The sequence below is a fragment of the Callorhinus ursinus genome, unplaced genomic scaffold (genome assembly GCF_003265705.2).
Source record: "Callorhinus ursinus isolate GAN/ISIS: 27379988/994484 unplaced genomic scaffold, GSC_fseal_2.0 scaffold21, whole genome shotgun sequence".
Classification (NCBI taxonomy): Eukaryota; Metazoa; Chordata; class Mammalia; order Carnivora; family Otariidae; genus Callorhinus; species Callorhinus ursinus.
Window position 1 is genome coordinate 5,262,601 of NW_027397083.1, and position 18,082 is coordinate 5,280,682.

An 18,082-nucleotide genomic window follows, 5' to 3' on the forward strand; every position below is an offset into this window, starting at 1 on the left:
TGTTCCCTTCCTCAGTTTGTAAGAATGCTGCAAAGCTGCTCTAGCTCCAGGTTTTATAGGTACAAAGAGGAGAAGGGAAAGAAGTAAAGTTTAAATGTATTTTGGCAAAAGCAAACTTTTGCTCTGGGAGGTTACCTCAAATCATGTCTAAGGCCACGTTCAAGAAAAAAGAAAAAACTTAAAAGAGAAATTAGCCATTGAATTCATTTAAATTGTGGTGATGACAGAGCAGAATAGGAAGGCTCACATTCACAAGTCTAGACTTTTGACATTATTACCACTTGCAGTTATACACACAACTAAAGGAGATGCACTGGCAGGCTTGAAGAAGATGGTGTTCATTGTCAAGATGGAAATGTCTCATCCATTGCTAGACTACCACCTCTACTATACATGAGAGGTTTTTTTTTTAACATCCTGTCGTAACTTTATGCAAAGCAGAGTTCGATTGCATTTTAGCTGTGTAAAGTATTAATTTGTTAAATGTAAATCTTTAAATGATAACAAGAATTTTCCTGTTTTGAGTTTTATTTTTAAAATAGAGTAAGAATCCATCCAGATGAAAGTACTCTGGTATTCTTTAACCTCTGAGAGACCCTGAACTTTCCATTTCACTCTGTGTGTTGTTTAAAAATGTATGACCCTGTTGTTATGTGTCTCTAAGGACAGTGTGTCCTGTATGGTTGTAGTCTTACCCTCTAGATTCTCAGCTCATCTAAAGGAGAAGTGGTCTTGTTCAGCTCTGTATCGTCAGAATGTAGTATGTATCACAATGCTGGGCATGTAAGCATGCTTAGATGTTTTCATGACTAGATTAAACACTCCCCCCACCCCATTTCTTAACTTACTTGAAGTGTTCTGTGGAGGAATGTTCAGTGAGTAAAACCCAGAAAGTTGTGGTACTAATTCAGTACAAAACTATTCATTTTGGAAAGAAATCTGTTTGGGAAATTTCTTACTCTGTGTTAGAGCATCAAATAATTTTCAACTAATGTAATTTCTTTTATTTAACACAAATATTTCCTTTATGATCCGAAACATTTTATGATCTCCACAGCTGCAGTAAGAAGAGGAGTTTGTTATTTTAAACGGAGGCTGAAGAGACTGTAGAATTAGCAGACATAAGAGAAAGTGGAGAGGGTGGAGGATGGAGTTGCAGACTCTACAGGAGGCTCTTAAAGTGGAAATTCAGGTTCACCAGGTATGTTCCATTATTGGCTTCTCTGTGTTGTGTTATTAAGTAATGGCTAAGATTAGTAAACTGTCCCGTCTCTGAATTTCAGTACACTTTCTAATCGTCTTTCAGACAGTTGTCCGAGAGTCATGCTGTTTGCCTTTTATTGCTATATAACAAACTTACTGACAATACTTATAAGAACTTTAATAAAATATTCCTGACTTCCTTTCCAGAGAAAAGAATGGAAAATATTTTTTCATATACTAAAGGTGTTAAAAAAAAAAACCCAAACTCTTTTTTTCCTTTTTTGGGTTCATCTGAAGAACTTTGTTCATGTGACTTAACTTGTATATTTTAAGTAATGAGACATGTTTAAGTTGACTACCATTTATACTGAAGTTTTTACACATAACTCAGCTTTATGCCTTGATTCCAATCTTTAGTAAAGAAAACATCACTGCCAGAGCGCCTGGGTGGCTAGGTCAGTTAAGTCTCTGACTCTTGATTTCGGCTTAGGTCATGATCTGAGGGTCATGAGATCTAGCCCCTGTTGGGCTCCACCATCAGCATGGAGTCTGCTTGGGATTCTCTCTCTCCCTCTCCTACTGCCCCCCCCCCCCCCCGCTCGCACATTCTCTCTCTCTCTTAAATAAATAGATCTAAAAAAAAAACCAAAAACATCACTGCCTTCACAGATGTTTAAATTTCAGATAATCACAATTCTTAAAATTTACCTCAGGTACATAGGCTGAACAAACCTTCAAGTATATACATAAAAATGTTAATAATTGTTTATATAATATCAATAAAATATTAAATATGTATATTTTATATGTATAATATATCTTATTTAATATAACTCTAATCCAGAAATGAAGCTATCCTTAAGTAACTGGATGATTAACATATATCTTGTAAACAGAATATCACTGTTTCTGTCCCATTTCTAGACATTAGCGGGTTGTGGTCCAGGTTCAAGATAAACACATACACACATACAATCAGAAGTGATAAATGATGATGAATTGACTACTTTTGAATGTTTGGGGTGGAGAAGTAAAAAAGAGAAGGAAACAAGTTTCCCTTGTTTTATATGAATAGTTTAAAGTTAATTTCTGAAACTGTTGGAAGCACCCCTTAGGTTTTGATAACTACTACATTTGCAAGCTGCTTAGAATTAGGGTGTATGAGAGCTTACAGGAAAGCTTCAAAGGCGTGCGTGCACACACGCGCACACACACACACACACACAAACACACAATTAAGTCTGTGTATTCAGAAATCCCTTCTTCTGCTTTGGATCTGTTAAACTCCTGCTTAGCCATAGTCTTATAGCTTGCTGTGTACAGGTGAGCTTCTCTATGTGAAATGTGTTTTGTTTTATGGTAATTTTAAGAAATTTAGTATATAATAAGTTATGCACATTTTTTTTTATTTGGCCTCGCTTCTGTTACTAGTTGAGGAGAATGAAAATCTATTTATAAAATCAAGCTTGTCTTTTTCCCAGATGTAAGTATTTTAACCTAGAGTTGTGTTGAATACTTAATTTGGCTGAATGGCAAATGACAACAGTTAAATTCATAATTTGTTCAGAGCTGACATCATCATAGAAGGGATTTCTGGAGAACAATAACCAATCTGAAATTTGTATGGATCAAAGATATTTAATGAAGTTGTATGTGATTTTAGGAGATATTCCTCCTCTCAAGAAATTTGGAGATGGCAGCATTGACATTCTGCTTTTAGTTCATCCTCACAAGATATGAACAAGTCCCAAATAAGACTTTCTTGAAAGACTCATCTCCTAAATTGAACTAAATTACTAAGAATGAGAATTTTTTTTTTTTTAGAAAGGGAGAGGAGGGGGTGGAGGGGGAGAGGGAAAGAGAGAGAATCTCAAGCAGGCTCCACACCTAGGGTGGAGCCCGACATGGGGCTTTATCTCATGACCCTGAGATCATGACCTGAGCTGAAATTAAGAGTCAGATGCCTAACCAACGGAGCCATCTAGGTACCCCTAAAAATGAGAATTCCTTTTTTAAAAATTTTATTTATTTGTCAGAGGGAGAGAGGGAGCCTCACACGTGAGAGAGAGCTAGTGCACAAGCAGAGGGAGTGGCAGGCAGAGGGAAAAGCAGGTTCCCCTGAACTGAACAAGGAGCCTAGTGCGGGACTTGATCCCAGACCTGAGCCAAAGGCAGATGCTTAACCGACTGAGCCACCCAGGCATCCCCAAAATGAGAATTCTTAAATATCATTTTGCTTCTTTATTTTTAATTCAGGTGTACCAATTTTATGAAAATTATAATCATGAAAAAATTTAATGTTTATTCCTTTTTAAAATCTAATTTAATTTTTAAAATTACATTTGTTGACTCAAAAGGGATGTAATGTTCTTCCAAAAGTTATCCCAGTCTCTTAATATTTACATTGTTTATTTCCCTATATATTTAACTGTTTTTTAGGATAAATCAGGAGCTTTTATATTCATCCTTAATTATTACACATTTTGTTTGTGCAATAGTAATCATTTATTTATATGGTGATTGATAATGTTTCAACTTATATACTTACAAAACATCTATTTGCACTGTAATTACATTTAGAATGCTTTCCTATTTGGTGAAAAATACTAAGTATTAGTAGTAAATACAAGGACATGCCTTGTTTGTAAATCTGATGTTGTTATTCTGTTTGGAAATGTGGTAACCTACATGATCACTGATCATGACAAGTTCAGGAATGCAAGAAATGACATCAAAGTAGGCACTGGCTGTTAGGCTGAGGCCAAAGCCAGATCATGCATTTGACTAAATACTGGAGCAAAAGCCTCCCCTTTGCATTTCCAGTTAGGGATGGCATTTGGGCTGAATTGAGCTTACTGGATAGAAGTACGTTAGGAAAGTATTGCTGTGGTAGAAGTGTATTTCTGTTCTTTACGGAGAGGGAGATGGTTAAGAAAGTTGCAATGTACATATGGGTTGATGTTGAGTAAATGGCAAATAATAATGGCCTGTGATGGGGACCTCATCTTTTTTGAGAAATTGCCTTTTTAATTATTCTTACATAGATTTGATGGAAACCATATTTGAACTTTTGGAGTATTTACATGGAACAGAGGATAGTATAAAGCAGAGGTCAGCAAACTTTTTCTGTAAAGGCGGTAAAATATTTTATACTTTGTGAGATGTTTATGGTCTCTGTCACTACTACTCTGCTGCTGTATAGACAAAGCAGCCATAGATAATATATAAATGAATGGGTGTGGCTGTGTCCCAGTAAAACTTTATTTATAAAAACAGGTTGTAGGCTGGATTTGTCTATGTACTGTAATTTACACGGACCCTTGGCATAAGTATATCCTCATAATAAACTGCTGCATTCTTGCAAAAGAAAGTAGCTTAATTTTGATAACGCAGGGTCAGCTTAAAGTCACTAGGGATTTGGATGGTCTAGTTAAGTTGCCTAGCTTCTCCTGTCCTGCCTCTGATTGTCTAAATGTAGCTTGACTACTTATAGATAGAAAAGCTGGTTTATTTATTTCCTCCCGGAGTGGAGGCTTAGTGTGGTTGTCGGTTTTTAAGTTCCAGTGTCATGGAAGAAAACCTTTTTTGGCTTAAAAAGGGCAACTTTAGGGGCCCCTGGTTGGCTCAGTCAGTTAAGCGTCTACCTTTGACTCAGGTCATGATCTTGGGGTCTTGGGATCAAGCCCCCCTGCCCCTCCCCCCTGCTCATGCTCTCTCTCTCTCTCAAATAAATAAAGATCTTTAAAAAAAATAAAAAAGGCAAACTTTAGTGTAGTAGCCAACTCTGGTAACTAAATTAAAAAAGAAAAGCAAGGACTTTTTTCATTGAAAAATGAGGCTAGGGGCGCCTGGGTGGCTCAGCCATTAAGTGTCTGCCTTTGGCTCAGGTCATGATCCCAGGGCCCTGGGATCGAGCCCCGCATTGGGCTCCCTGCTCAGTGGGAAGCCTGCTTCTCCCTTTCCCACTCCACCTGTTTGTGTTCCCTCTCTCACTGTGTCTCTCTCTGTCAAATAAATAAATAAAATCTAAAAAAAAAAAAAATGAGGCTAGCATTTAGGCTGCACTGGTAAAAAATATATATGTATAAAGTTGTGTTTCAGTTTTGCTGAGCTCTTGGAATGTGTGTTATTACTGTTCTGTAGATTAAGGCCAGGATACAGAAGAGTTACTACTGTCACATATAAAGTAGAATTCAGTAACATATACCTTGTGTATATGGAGGTTATATTGTTGGCAACCTCAGCTATCCAGAATGCATCTTAGCACCTGAAGTAAGGCTCTTGACCAACTACAATAAATATCAGAAGTCATTCACCGAAGAGTATACATTTTACTCAAGGGGCGTTTCTTAAGCTATCACAACCTATTTGCTCATCTTAGAATTAGTTCACTGTGCATATCACACAGCAGATCAGAAGCTGCAAATTTGAGTTGGGGTTCAGGGGCTGTTGGAGGAGATATAATAATAATAACAAGATTTGCTAGCTAACTCCTTGGCATTAAGAAGTAGATTGAAAAACTAAAATGTAGACATGAGAGCTCTTTAAATCATAGTAGTTTGGGGCCTTTATTATAAGGACCTGTTGTGCTGTTTATAGAATAGTCTATTAATTGATGTAATCATGCCTCTAATAGAGGTATCAATCAAAGCTGACTTTTTTCTGTTTAAGAAGGCAGATAAGTATATATTTTAGAATTTTTATGACTAAAAAATTTAAAAGTACCCTGACACTCAGAGGGACAGATTTTTTAGTTACATGAAAAATTCACTTGGGGAACAGCTTGTTACCAGATACTTTTAGGAATTAGCTTTCTGATATTTTTTATCCTTCAAATTTTTCTGTCCTGGTTATTGTTATCTTTGGGCAATGATGCTTTTAGAAGTTGGGTTAAGTCAGAAGATGTCCATTTTTCTTTCTTTTTAATTTATTTGGACTTCTGCTTTCCCAAGTAAAGGTCTTTCTTATTAAGTATTCTGGTAGCACTCTCCTTCCCAGAGGAATCCAGGTAGGTGGAGTTTGTGGTGTTGTTCCACTGCATACACCCCGTGTAGAGAAGACAGTGGCAAAGTCGTAGCTGACACTAGCCTCCTTTTATGGTAAGAACCAAACCAACGGACTTGCCAAATCTGTACTTTGCTGTATACAAACAGGCCTGTTTTGTTATGGGAACAGCTTCTTTCCAGGCCTTTTGGGACTCTATAAACAATGACAACATTTTAAAGGGATGTTTGGCTTTTGGAGCATCCATCTTATTTAAATTGATTTTTAAAAGCCCCCATCCCCCACCCCATCTCCAGATTTGTTAAAAAGCAGGAGCTTTTCATTTCAAACACAAAGTAGTAGTTTGATTTATTTGTATATACCTGTGTGTGTATATATATGTATTTATTAAGAAGAGTGTCTCATTAACCTTTTATATGGATCACAGAAGCTTTTGGTCTATTCTGATTGTGTGTTGCTCATTTTTTTGGGTAGACTTAAAACTTTAGATTTTTGGGGCCAAGTCTGATTAGCCATAGTGGGTTAAAATGTAAGACTGATGGCTCTTTTTCTCTTTTTATTACCAGAAACTGGTTGCTCAAATGAAGCAGGATCCACAGGTAAAATACTACTTTTATTCATTTAATTTTTAAGATAATTTAAAATAACCATAAGATACTAAAATACAGACCAGGACTTAAGTTTTAGAAACTATCTCATCTCTAACAGCAATTATTTTTAGCAGATTGGTCTTCATATTATAAGGGTTTAGAAAAATTCAGTCATTCTATTATAGTGTAGCTATCATTTTATCTTTGTTTCTGTTATTTTACTTTTATGTTCATTTCTTTGAGTATTTTGGGGGAGAAATTGAGTTAATAGTTTTCATGTGGCTCAAATTTCATTTCCATAAGCTTATTTATTCAGAATCAGTTTTTGAGGCTTTCTGTGTTCTCCAAATTGTTGTATATGGCCCAGAACAATTCTTATCTTCTCATAGCTTATGTACTACAGGTATAGTACAGAACGTTTAAATACTTAATTCCACTATGATTAAATAATTTCAGAATAATTTTTAAAGAACTTTTTAAAAAATTTATCTTTGAGAGAGCTCTTAAAGAGGGTTTAAAAGTACCTTGTATAATAATCCAGCAGATGTTACCTTCTCTTTAAATTCTCATAGGCGTTTTTGACTTAGGCATTTTCTTCTCTATCCCTGAAGAGAAATCTTCCTAAAAAGTTATCTTGTCTTTGATGATTACATTTATTGTTCAGGTAGTGTCTCTTTTGTAGCCATTAGACAGTGCGTCACAAGTTTGGAAAGTATCAGACTTTCAGGATTTGTTTACCCATAAATCTGTTCACAGAACACTTAGACGCATTGTATATGTGTAAATATATATATATATGTATGTGTGTATATATATATATATATATACACACACATACATATACTATATATATATGTAGTTGTTAAACATGCCTCATTGTAAGGTTAAGAAAATAAATTCTTGGATTTAAAGAATGGTACTAAAGCAGATTGATTTTTTTGGAAGTGGGAAATATATTCATTTCTCCAAAAACTTAGCACCCAGTGGCCTAACTAGTGTGTGTTAACACAATCCATTGATTCTGAGGGCTAGGCATTAATGGCCCACACTTAACTCCTGTTTGACAGTCCTACTTCTTTGAGAAGCTTTCCCATTTTTATTTATTTTTTAAAGTGTATTAAAATTTAAATTAGATTTAGGAAACCAAGAGGCAGCAGACCTTAGATTAGTAGACTCTTTTATATTTAATATGGTAACCTACATTGTCAGCAACTGAAATATTATTTGAAAATTTTAGCATTTCTGATAGAGATAGTGGTCATGTAAAAGAGCAGTCTTAAAAGAATCTGAGGGGCCAGTAAGTCATTGGACAATCTTGTGACTGATCTCATTAGTGAAGCCTTATATCAAATATACTTATAAAAAAGACAATGTAGAGTAAACATAAAGGGGAGGATATGTGCCCCAACTCTGACAGAAGACCAAGCAGGGTGAAATCAAAAGAAATGCATGTGAAACAAGAAAAAGTGATCTTTTATTGGAATGGTGTTCAGTCTGTTAGTAGGCTGTCCTGCTACATTAAGCATTTGATAATTTTAATTTTGGATTTTTTCCCCACTTGAGTAAAAAGCAAGCACGCTCAGTGTATCTCATCTAAAATAGTATTCTTTTTTGATTCCCAGAATTTTAGAACTGAGAAAATACCCTGGTAGTCAGTGTGTTAATTTGAATGATGTAGTGTTAAGGCAGTTGCAGCACTGACAGCTTTTCAAATCTAGGCTAAAATAACAAATGTATTCTACTAAATAAGGGAGAGGGCAAGTAGAGAAAACACTCTTATCTTTATTGATAATGCCGTTAAGCATGCAGTGTATGCATACTTATAACTTCCGTTTTCCTGCTTTTGTCTGATTAGTGGAGTTTGAGGTTTTTTGTCAACTGATGTTTTCTATAAAGAATAACAATATTTCAATAGAAAGGAATAAATACTATTACAGTACAAGATGCTAAAATATAAAACTTCTTGTAATTTGAAACCATCGCAAAGGAACTGCCCCTGTTCCAGTGTTAGGAGCTACATTAGGTGGTGATAATATGACTACAGTTTAATGCATGACAAATTTGATTGGCTAAATGCTTAAGATTGCTTCATCATTTGTAATACAGTATGCATAAAGTCTTCTTGCTACTATTCTGTTAACAAATGAAATATCTTTCTCACAGATATTTTTTCTTTCCAATCAGAATGCTGATTTAAAGAAACAGCTTCATGAACTCCAAGCCAAAATCACAGCTTTGAGTGAGAAACAGGTAGGGGAAAAGGGGGGGGGGGGGCATATTTTTAACATTGTGTTCTAAAGATATGTCTGCTCGAGGCTTCTAGGAGAACTGCTATTTTTCCTCATGTGTGAAAATAAGTGTGGGCAGCCAGACTCAGTTTTAATTTTGTTTGAGCTCTGTTTATCTATTTTTATTTTTGGTTGAAATCAGTGTCTAGAGTATCCCATGGGTATATGTTACTGGCAAATACCTAAAAGCAATGTGGCAGGCTGCTGTTAACTGTGTTAATTAAACTCTCTAGTTTACCCATAGGGGAAAGAGGTAAAGAAAGTTAGTGGGAGTGTGTGATAGAGAATCTTGTAGTTGCTGGATGTGTCTTGTTAACCTGTTTCAAAGGCTTGAGATGACATTTAACTTACTGTGGAGAAAATGGTTGTAAATAAATAGCTATAAATGTAGGTCTCCCATTCTGATCATTGTCATACCTTTATGTTATTCTTTATTAGATGGAACCTTGTTAGATTTATTTATATAGAGCAAGAGAAGAGCATCTTACTGTTTTTCCAAGGACATCTGGAAAGTAGTCTTTGGAATTTCTTGTATAATGACCTCTACTTCACCAGTTCAGGCAGCTCCTGCCACCAGGTGGAGTGTGACAATTGATAGAACGCTAAGTAAATGTGGTAACCCGACAAAGCATGGGTTTTCTTGTTCCTTCCCCACCGCTCTCCCTCTGGTTAAAAGGAGCAGTTTTCTGTCTTGGCATAGGTGAACGTGTGAACCAAAAGCATAAGGTGATTTGCAGTTGATAGTGCCTGCTAATGACATCTTATTGAGGATTTTTGACTAAATAGTTCTCAATAATTGATTTTCATCTCTTTTTTTAAAACTTTTATTTAGTGAAATAATAGTAATGAGAGTAATTTATCCCTGGAGATTTCTGATTGTGTTTGTATTGTGTTTTCTATTGTGTTTTCATTTAAGGGGAGAAATAAATTTTGAGAACTATGTGGAATGCATGTGAGCCGTTAATTGTTCAGAATAGAATCTTTTTCCAAGCTGAGTGAACAACTGCTTTTTTTCTCCCCAGTCCTGTTCTTATGCTTCTGCGTTCCCCCATCTTGTCTTCTCTAGAGACAGGAGGTATTTTAGATTAGGGAATTGCCAAAATAAAATTGGGAGGAGGTAGCATGGTGGAGAACAATTTGTAAGGAAAAATATAAACAGAGTTCTTTAGTATGTATTTGGCTCTGAAAGTGATTCAGTTCTCTAAAGTCAAAATGATGTGTGTTAGTGAAAGTGTTCTAGCTTGAGAATTCTGTTAGCGCTGAGCCTCCTTATAGTTTCAGGGTTAGTTTGACAAGATGCCAATGAATGAGTCACTTTTGCTGAAAAATTCACGTGTTCCAGCAGGGAAAGAAGGTGAGAACTGATTAGTGGAGTTAGGGGGTTGGGGATGCTGTCACAAAGTTAAGACAATCTAAAGCTAGATTTGGAGAAAGTGGGGCAATTGAAAAAATTTACATTTATTTGAAATTTTTGTGAGAACTGATGTAAAGATTTGGTTTATTTCTATAACTTTTTATTCTTTCAATTGTATTTTCTACCAGGGACCTCACTTAATAGAAAATTGCAACTGTTTATGTTTATGTTCAGTAAGACAGTTCATCAAGTGGTAAACTCTCTCATCTGAACTAAGTTTGAATTTTAGAAACTAGAATTTTTAAAAATGGGCCTGGCATCAGGAAAACCTTAGGTATACAAAGTAAAAAAAGTAAAGAGAATGGAGTCAGAAACTGAAATGCAACCTTGAAATTTTTAAAATATTTGCTTAACTGTTAAAACAACCTTTTTGATAGAACAGAAAATATATTTTTAGGTAGGCGGGTACTTGAAGAAAGCACAGCTATAAAGTTCAAAAGCTGGGCCTTCCTCAGACTTTTATTTCCAACATAAAACATTGATATTTAGTTTAAAATAGTTTTATTTTACAACAAACGCCTAATGCTGACTGCCTAGCATTTTGTTTTTCCTTCTCAAAAGATCTACTTAGCCTCTGGCAAAACACTGATTTTCCTTTTACTTTAATAACTAAAATCTGAATTATCTTACTCACATGACAAATATTTTTATTTAACATTTTTTTTGGTTGTGGGAAAAATGCTAAATACAGCAAAGTACAAAGAATGTCATATTCCAGAATTAACAACTACTAATCCTTTATCATTATTTGTTTCTATTCTTTTTATACTATGTACACTTTTCTGTCGTCATTTTTTCTATATCCACTTGAAAATTTATACAAGTAATAGATGCATACATTCTCTTTGCTTTATTAAAAAATCAAAATGTTATAGATAGTCATTAATTCTTACAATGGGCACTTACTAGTTCTTATTTGTTATTACTACCTCAATATTTGGTACTTAATCGGTTTCTTCGTCAAGACTAATTATGAAATGTTATGCTCCATTTGGGAAAATATGGTCTTTAATGAGCATCTTTCATGGCTAAAACTCAGTGAATTTCATTGAATTCTTGGTTAGAAGGTTCTAGTGTTTTCAAACTGTAACTTGAGATTTCTGAATAAACTCCCCATTGCAGATTTTGAAGTCAGCTCCTTGACCCACAGGGCTTTAATTTGTGGTTGACAGTTTTAACTTGGGAGATCCCCAGACTTGATTGGTTAAACAGATTATGTGTTATGGAGCCATTAAAAATCATGGTTTCAAAAATATTTTAATCATATAGTGTGCTCATGATAAAGCAAGTGAAAAAGCATGTGCAGCTTTATATGCATTATAATCTCACTTTTAAGTGTGTCATATGTATATATATATGTAGGCATGTAAATACAGATAGAAAGTGTCACTATGAAATGTGGGAAGGTGATGAATTTACAGGTGGTTTATTTTTTCTTTAAGGTCTTATGTATACGTACTTTTTTTTTTTAAAGATTTTATTTATTTATTTGAGAGAGAGAGAATGAGAGACAGGGAGCATGAGAGGGAAGAGGGTCAGAGGGAGAAGCAGACTCCCTGCTGAGCAGGGAGCCTGATGGGGGACTCGATTCCGGGACTCCAGGATCATGACCTGAGCCTAAGGCAGTCGCTTAACCAACTGAGCCACCCAGGCGCCCTATGTATACTTACTTTAATCTGTATAATAAATATGTTTCCTTTTTATAACCGGAAATACACAAGAAACATTATTTAAAAAATTTTTAACACCAAACTTTTGTCTGTTCCAGGGAGCGTTAGCATTTAAATATCCAGTGACATTCTCCTCTTGGTATATGAACCACTATAATCAGACAATCCATCTGTTTTAATACTGAAATGTGGAAGCAACTATTAATTTCTTTAACAGGGTTCATTCTTATTCTGCACCCCTCCCTCCTCATTTTGGCGTGATGTGTGGTCTTTTGCTTGTCAGAATAGAGGTTAGATAATTTTTTAAAATACTCATCTTGCTTTTTATGCTTTTTAAACTGAAAGTATTATGAACATCTTACATTTTTTAGTGTTTTTTAAAAATACGATTTTTATAGGTTCAAATATTTAGTGGTCTGGCTAGATTATAATTGGTTAGTCCTCTAATATTTGATAATAGGATGTTTCCAGTTTTTTGCTATTATAAATATCGCTATGATAGAAATACATGTGTGAATTTGTTTCTCTCTGATTGCCTTAGGATACATTCTTAGGTGTGAGATTACTGGGTGTATTGGTCAGCTATTGCTGTAATAGTTCTGCAAAACAAACCGGTGTTTTATTGAGTGACTTACAACGTTTATTTTCACACTGGGTCTGTACATCACCTGGGGTTTTCCTGATCTAGGCTGGACACATCTGCTTTCCTGATCTAGGCCCAGACACATCTACTTCAGTTTGTGGGTTGGCTAGCCCTGCCTCCAGGCTACAGGTTGGGTTAGATCTGCTCTGTACCTGTTCACTCTGAGGCCTACCATGAAGAGGCAGCAGCTACCTGGGGCATACCCATTTCATCAGAATACCAGAAGCAGACCAAACTACCAAAATACATTTTAAGCCTCTGCTGGCGTCAAGTCTTTTAATATCTCATTAGCCAAAACAAATCATGTGGCTAAGCCCTGCAAAGTTATATGACAAAGGGTGTGGATGTATAATTTTATAATAGAATATAAAGAATTGAGAACAATAATCCATCTATCTTACTTCGTTAAAGTTAGTATAAAAGAACTTAAGTATATATATTTTTTAAAATACTACTTATTTCCAAATAGCGTCCAGAAAATGCTGTATCAGCTTAACAGCATATATGACAGTACCTCGTTTTTCCCAGGAGATACCCTGTGGGGAAAAAAAGCATTTTGCTAATGTGGAAGATGGGTTAATTGGTATCTGACGCTTATCTGGAAGTATATTTTTCAAGCTGTTTGTCCATGGTACAGATATTCCATTGTATTCCTTAGAAATATTTCAGTTTTAGGTTCTATTTTTCTTTTATCCTTTCTGCTATTTATCTTATTCCTTTTTTAGGGAGGTAGACATCTCCACAGTCTTTGGTTTTTGCTACTGGTTTGCTTTTCCAGCCCTGTATTTAAAATGATAGTCTCTATTCCTTACAGATTGCTTAACCCAATACAAGATGAAATACTTTTCTGGGTTTAATAAATAGTTGCCATTTATGAAACCATTCTCATTTTAAATTTGAACATATTTTACTAAAATAGATTTGAAGCCTTTGGGAGAGAAGTTTCTGTTCCTGTCATAACTAATTATGTTTCTGATGCATAAAACAACATTATTTAAGCTAAGTAGGTGACTTGAACAATGGACTGTGGGTGGGGGAGGGGAAACTGGAGTTTGATTCTATTCCTGATTCTGTAAGAGACTTTTTCATAGATTTTGAGTTAATAATTTAATATGTCTATTTCCTTGTTTATGGAATGTTTGAATAATGCCTTTTAGGAGTTATGAACATGTATCTGTTGAATGCACTGAATGTTTTTGAAGGTGAGTTCTAATTAAATGGAATAGGTTAGCTTTAGTCATAGTGGTTAACTTCATCTCATATGGAGCACCTTCATCTTACATGTCAAGTACTACTTTTTTTTTCCAAGTACTACTTTTTTTTAAGGACTTAGAACATTTAATGCAGTCATGAGTAAGTACATCACTGTAATACATAAACTGGGACGTGGACTGTGACTTAGCCATGATTATATATATAATTAATCAGTATCTGATTTGAGACTAGAATCCAGATCACTGTATTCTTCATTCTGTTTTATTTAGTAAATTGTATTCCTAAACTATTCTGTGGCCCTTTATCAAATATATTTTGAAATAGGACATTAGGCACAATAATTACATTGCCTTTAGGCTTCATTGCCTTGGAGTCAAGTAAGTAAATTAGTTCTTGTAGTCTAATAATGGTAACCTGATACATGACTATCTCCAGCCTCTGATGCTGATGACCATAGAATGTTACCCTTTTTCATTCATAACCAGACTAGTGTGATTGGCTCATCACATTAGCATTTAAAATTGTTATTTTCTTAGAGATTCTTAAATTATGGTGGGAATCTGACCTCATCTTTGTCCAGAGCTTAGGAGTTCCCTAGGATTTAATCAAGTTCATCCCTCCTGCACAATATTTATGGGAAACCATTGGTCCACTTGTTTGTTGAGTTTACTTCCCCTTGTGTACACAGGAGATCAGCTTCTTCTCTTGTTTTTTTAACCTTTATTCTTGGAGTACAGTTGTCACTATTGCCAGTAGTTGTACCTAATTAATCAAAGATTGACAAAGAAGCTTGATGAAGTAACTCATATTTTAATAATGTGTGCCATGTTATTGTAGGACATTTTACCCGAGTGTGGTGGAGGGAATCTAGTAAGGTGGTGATTTCTGCCAAATGCAGCAGTTTGCTTCTTTTAGTAGGTTAGGGCAGTCTTCTTAGTTCATTCTAATCATTTATTTTTAATACTGGCAAATGGACTGAGTTTTTATTTTATTTTTATTTTATTCTTTTTGAGAGGGAGAGAGACAAAGCGGGGGGAGGGAGCGGGAAGGGTCAGAGAGAATCTTAAGCAGGCTCCACGCCCAGCACAGTGTAGATCCTACAACCCTGAGATCATGACCTGAGCCAAAATCAAGAGATGCTTAACTGACTGAGCCACCCAGGAGCCCCATGGAATGACTTTTTCATTTCAATTTGAAATTCTTAACATTCATCGTCAGATGTTACATGTCTTGACACTGAACTACTGGGATCTATTGTATTTTTTTTTCTTTCTATGCTCATCGCTTATTGAAGAGCATTTGCCTCAGGCAATGAAAATTTAGACCAAGTCTAAGTTTGTGGAACTTTTTTCAAACACTGTATTTAGGGACTCTTCACTTTGACTCTTTGGAGAACATTAATCTTAACTTTTGACTGGTAGATGGTGTGCAGAACAAATGCTTATTTAACAAGGCCTTAGCCAGTATAACTTTGACTTCATCAGTAAATTACTTTGTGCTTTTAAATAGTCTATTCCCTTCTCCCTGGGGTCTGTGTTTTTTCAAATGTCTTTGTCAATCTGAGATTCTTACTCTTCTGTTTATTCCACATACATTTATTGCGAGTTTTCTATAGTGAAAGGCTTGGTACTAGGTCCCAGAGGGTGCAAAGAATGAAAATCTTGCAAATGACATATCCTATAAAGGGTTAGTATCCAAAATGTATAAAGAACTTACAAAACTCAACACCAAAAAACAAATAATCCAATTAAGAAATGAGCAGAAGACAGTCATTTCTCCAAAGATGCCAACAGACACATGAATAGATGCTCAACATCACTCATCATCAGGGAAACACAAATCAAAATTGCAATGAGATAGCAGCTTACATCTGTCTGAATGTCTAAAATCAAAAACTCAAGAAATAAGTGTGGGGGAGGATATGGAGAAAAAGGAACCCTCATGCATTGTTACTGGGAATGCAGGCTGGTGCAGTCACTGTGGAAGACAGTATGGAGGTTCCTCAAAAAATTAAAAATAGAGCTACCCTACAATCCAGTAACCTCACTACTGAGTATTTACCCAAGAATATGAATACAGTAATTCAAGGGGATATATGCACCCCTGTGGTTTTTTTTTTTTTAAGATTTTATTTATTTATTTGACAGAGAGACACAGCTAGAGAGGGAACACAAGCAGGAGGAGTGGGAGAGGGAGAAGCAGGCTCATTAGCACTGATGCCTTTAGGAGCTCATTCTTGATTGACTCTCTTGCATCCTCTTACATACCCCAGAAGTTCCCTGGTGTTACCTATCTGTACTGGGCTCTCTCAATTCTCTGTGCCTTCGCATATGCTTTCTCTATAGCAGGAATTCTCTTTCGTTTTTACCTGGTAAATTCCTACTTATCCTCTGAAGATCCAGTGTAATCAAAGATCCTCTAGAAAGTTTTCCTTGACTTCTTTCCACTCTCCAGGCAAAGCTAGATACCCTTTTCTGTGTTTTCATGGTACTTGTGCCCACCTCTCTTTGTTTTCATTGCACTGGGTTGTAATTATTTGTAAGCTCCTTGAGGATAGGTAGTCCTTGCTCATATTTGTACCCCTCTAGCCTAGCAGAGTAGATATGTAGCAAGTGTTTTTCAATGTATTAATTCATTATGCTTTCAAGAAGCTAGTAATCTAGTGAGGTGGCCTATGATGTCCATGGTAAGGCATTTTACTGTTAAAAGATTTCCCATTCAGGGGCGCCTGGGTGGCCCAGTCGTTAAGCGTCTGCCTTTGGCTCACGTCATGATCCCAGGGTCCTGGGATCAAGCCCCGCATTGGGCTCTCTGCTCGGTGGGAAGCCTGGCTTCTCCCTCTCCCACTTCTCCTGCTTGTGTTCTCTCTCTCGCTGTCTCTCTCTCTTACATGGATAAATAAAATCTTAAAAAAAAAAAAAAGATTTCCCATTCAAATAGTTTAGTTCCCTTTTTTTGAGAAAAAATATTCTCAATATTGTTTTCTACTTAAGAATGTTCAATAACATTTTTAATTAACATATAATGTATTGTTTCAGGGGTACAGGTCTGTGATTCATCAGTCTTACACAATTCACAGCACTCACCAGAGCACATACCCTCCCCAGTGTCCATCACCCTGCCACCCCATTCCTCCTACCTGCCTCCACTCCAGCAACCCTCAGTTTGTTTCCTGAGATTAAGAGTCTCTTATGGTTTGTCTCTCTCTCTGGTTTCGTCTTGTTTCATTTTTCCCTCCCTTCCCCGTATGATCCTCTGTCTTGTTTCTCAAATTCCTCATATCAGTGAGATCCTATGATAATTGTCTCTCTCTGATTGACTTATTTCACTTAGCATAATACCCTCCATTTTTAACTGTTTCAAATCAGAGCAGCTTTATCTTAGTTTCAGAAAAGGAACTTTTATCAAGTGAAGTAGTATAAACCAGTAAATGAGTCGGGCCAGCAGTCTGGAACCTGATATATCTAGAAACAACCTCTTCTGTGATGTTGCTACATCACTCATTTCTGTCTGTTGTACCTCCTTTGGGTTCTCTTTAGGCTTCTCCTGACCTTATAAAACATGCTTACATTTCTTTTATCTTTTAAATAACAAGAATTTGTTTGTTTCTTAATTTCTTTCTGCCATTGCCTTGTCTCTGTGTCACTTCATGATTGAACTTCTAAGAAAGCTTAATCTTAGCTTAGTCTCTATTTGATGTTACTTTTTCCTTACCTTATAGCCCCTTTATCAACCCACTGCAGTTAGTTTCCATCTTCATTCTGCTCTACTGAGCTCACTGAAACTTCTAGTAACATAATTGCCAAATCTAAAGTACATTTTTTAAACTTCATTTTACTTGAACTAACTGTAGCATTTCAGATTAATGACCATTTCCTTCTTAAGGTTTTCTTCTTAAGAGAACCAAGAACCTTCCTTTCTTAGTTTATTGACCTCTTCAAATGCACCTACTCCCTTTTCTTCTCAGGCACTTCTTCCTTAACTTACCCTTTAAAAATTCATATTCTGTGGTGTTTCGTCCTTGTTTTCCTTTTCATCTTACTCTGTTTTTCCCC

At 35.8% G+C, this 18,082-nt stretch overlaps 1 protein-coding gene across 13 annotated transcripts in view; it reads left to right on the forward strand.

Moving 5' to 3' along the window:
- Positions 1 to 18,082, forward strand: part of PHF21A (PHD finger protein 21A) — a 188,742-nt gene that overhangs the window by 32,169 nt on the left and 138,491 nt on the right. For all 13 annotated transcript variants that reach the window (XM_073904708.1, XM_073904707.1, XM_073904706.1 and 10 more), the window contains 3 exons: positions 1,058 to 1,201; positions 6,774 to 6,806; positions 8,982 to 9,047. In XM_073904708.1, coding sequence (XP_073760809.1) covers positions 1,148 to 1,201; positions 6,774 to 6,806; positions 8,982 to 9,047 — 153 coding nt within the window. In that variant the 5' untranslated portion in view covers positions 1,058 to 1,147. The remainder of the gene's footprint in view (positions 1 to 1,057; positions 1,202 to 6,773; positions 6,807 to 8,981; positions 9,048 to 18,082) is intronic.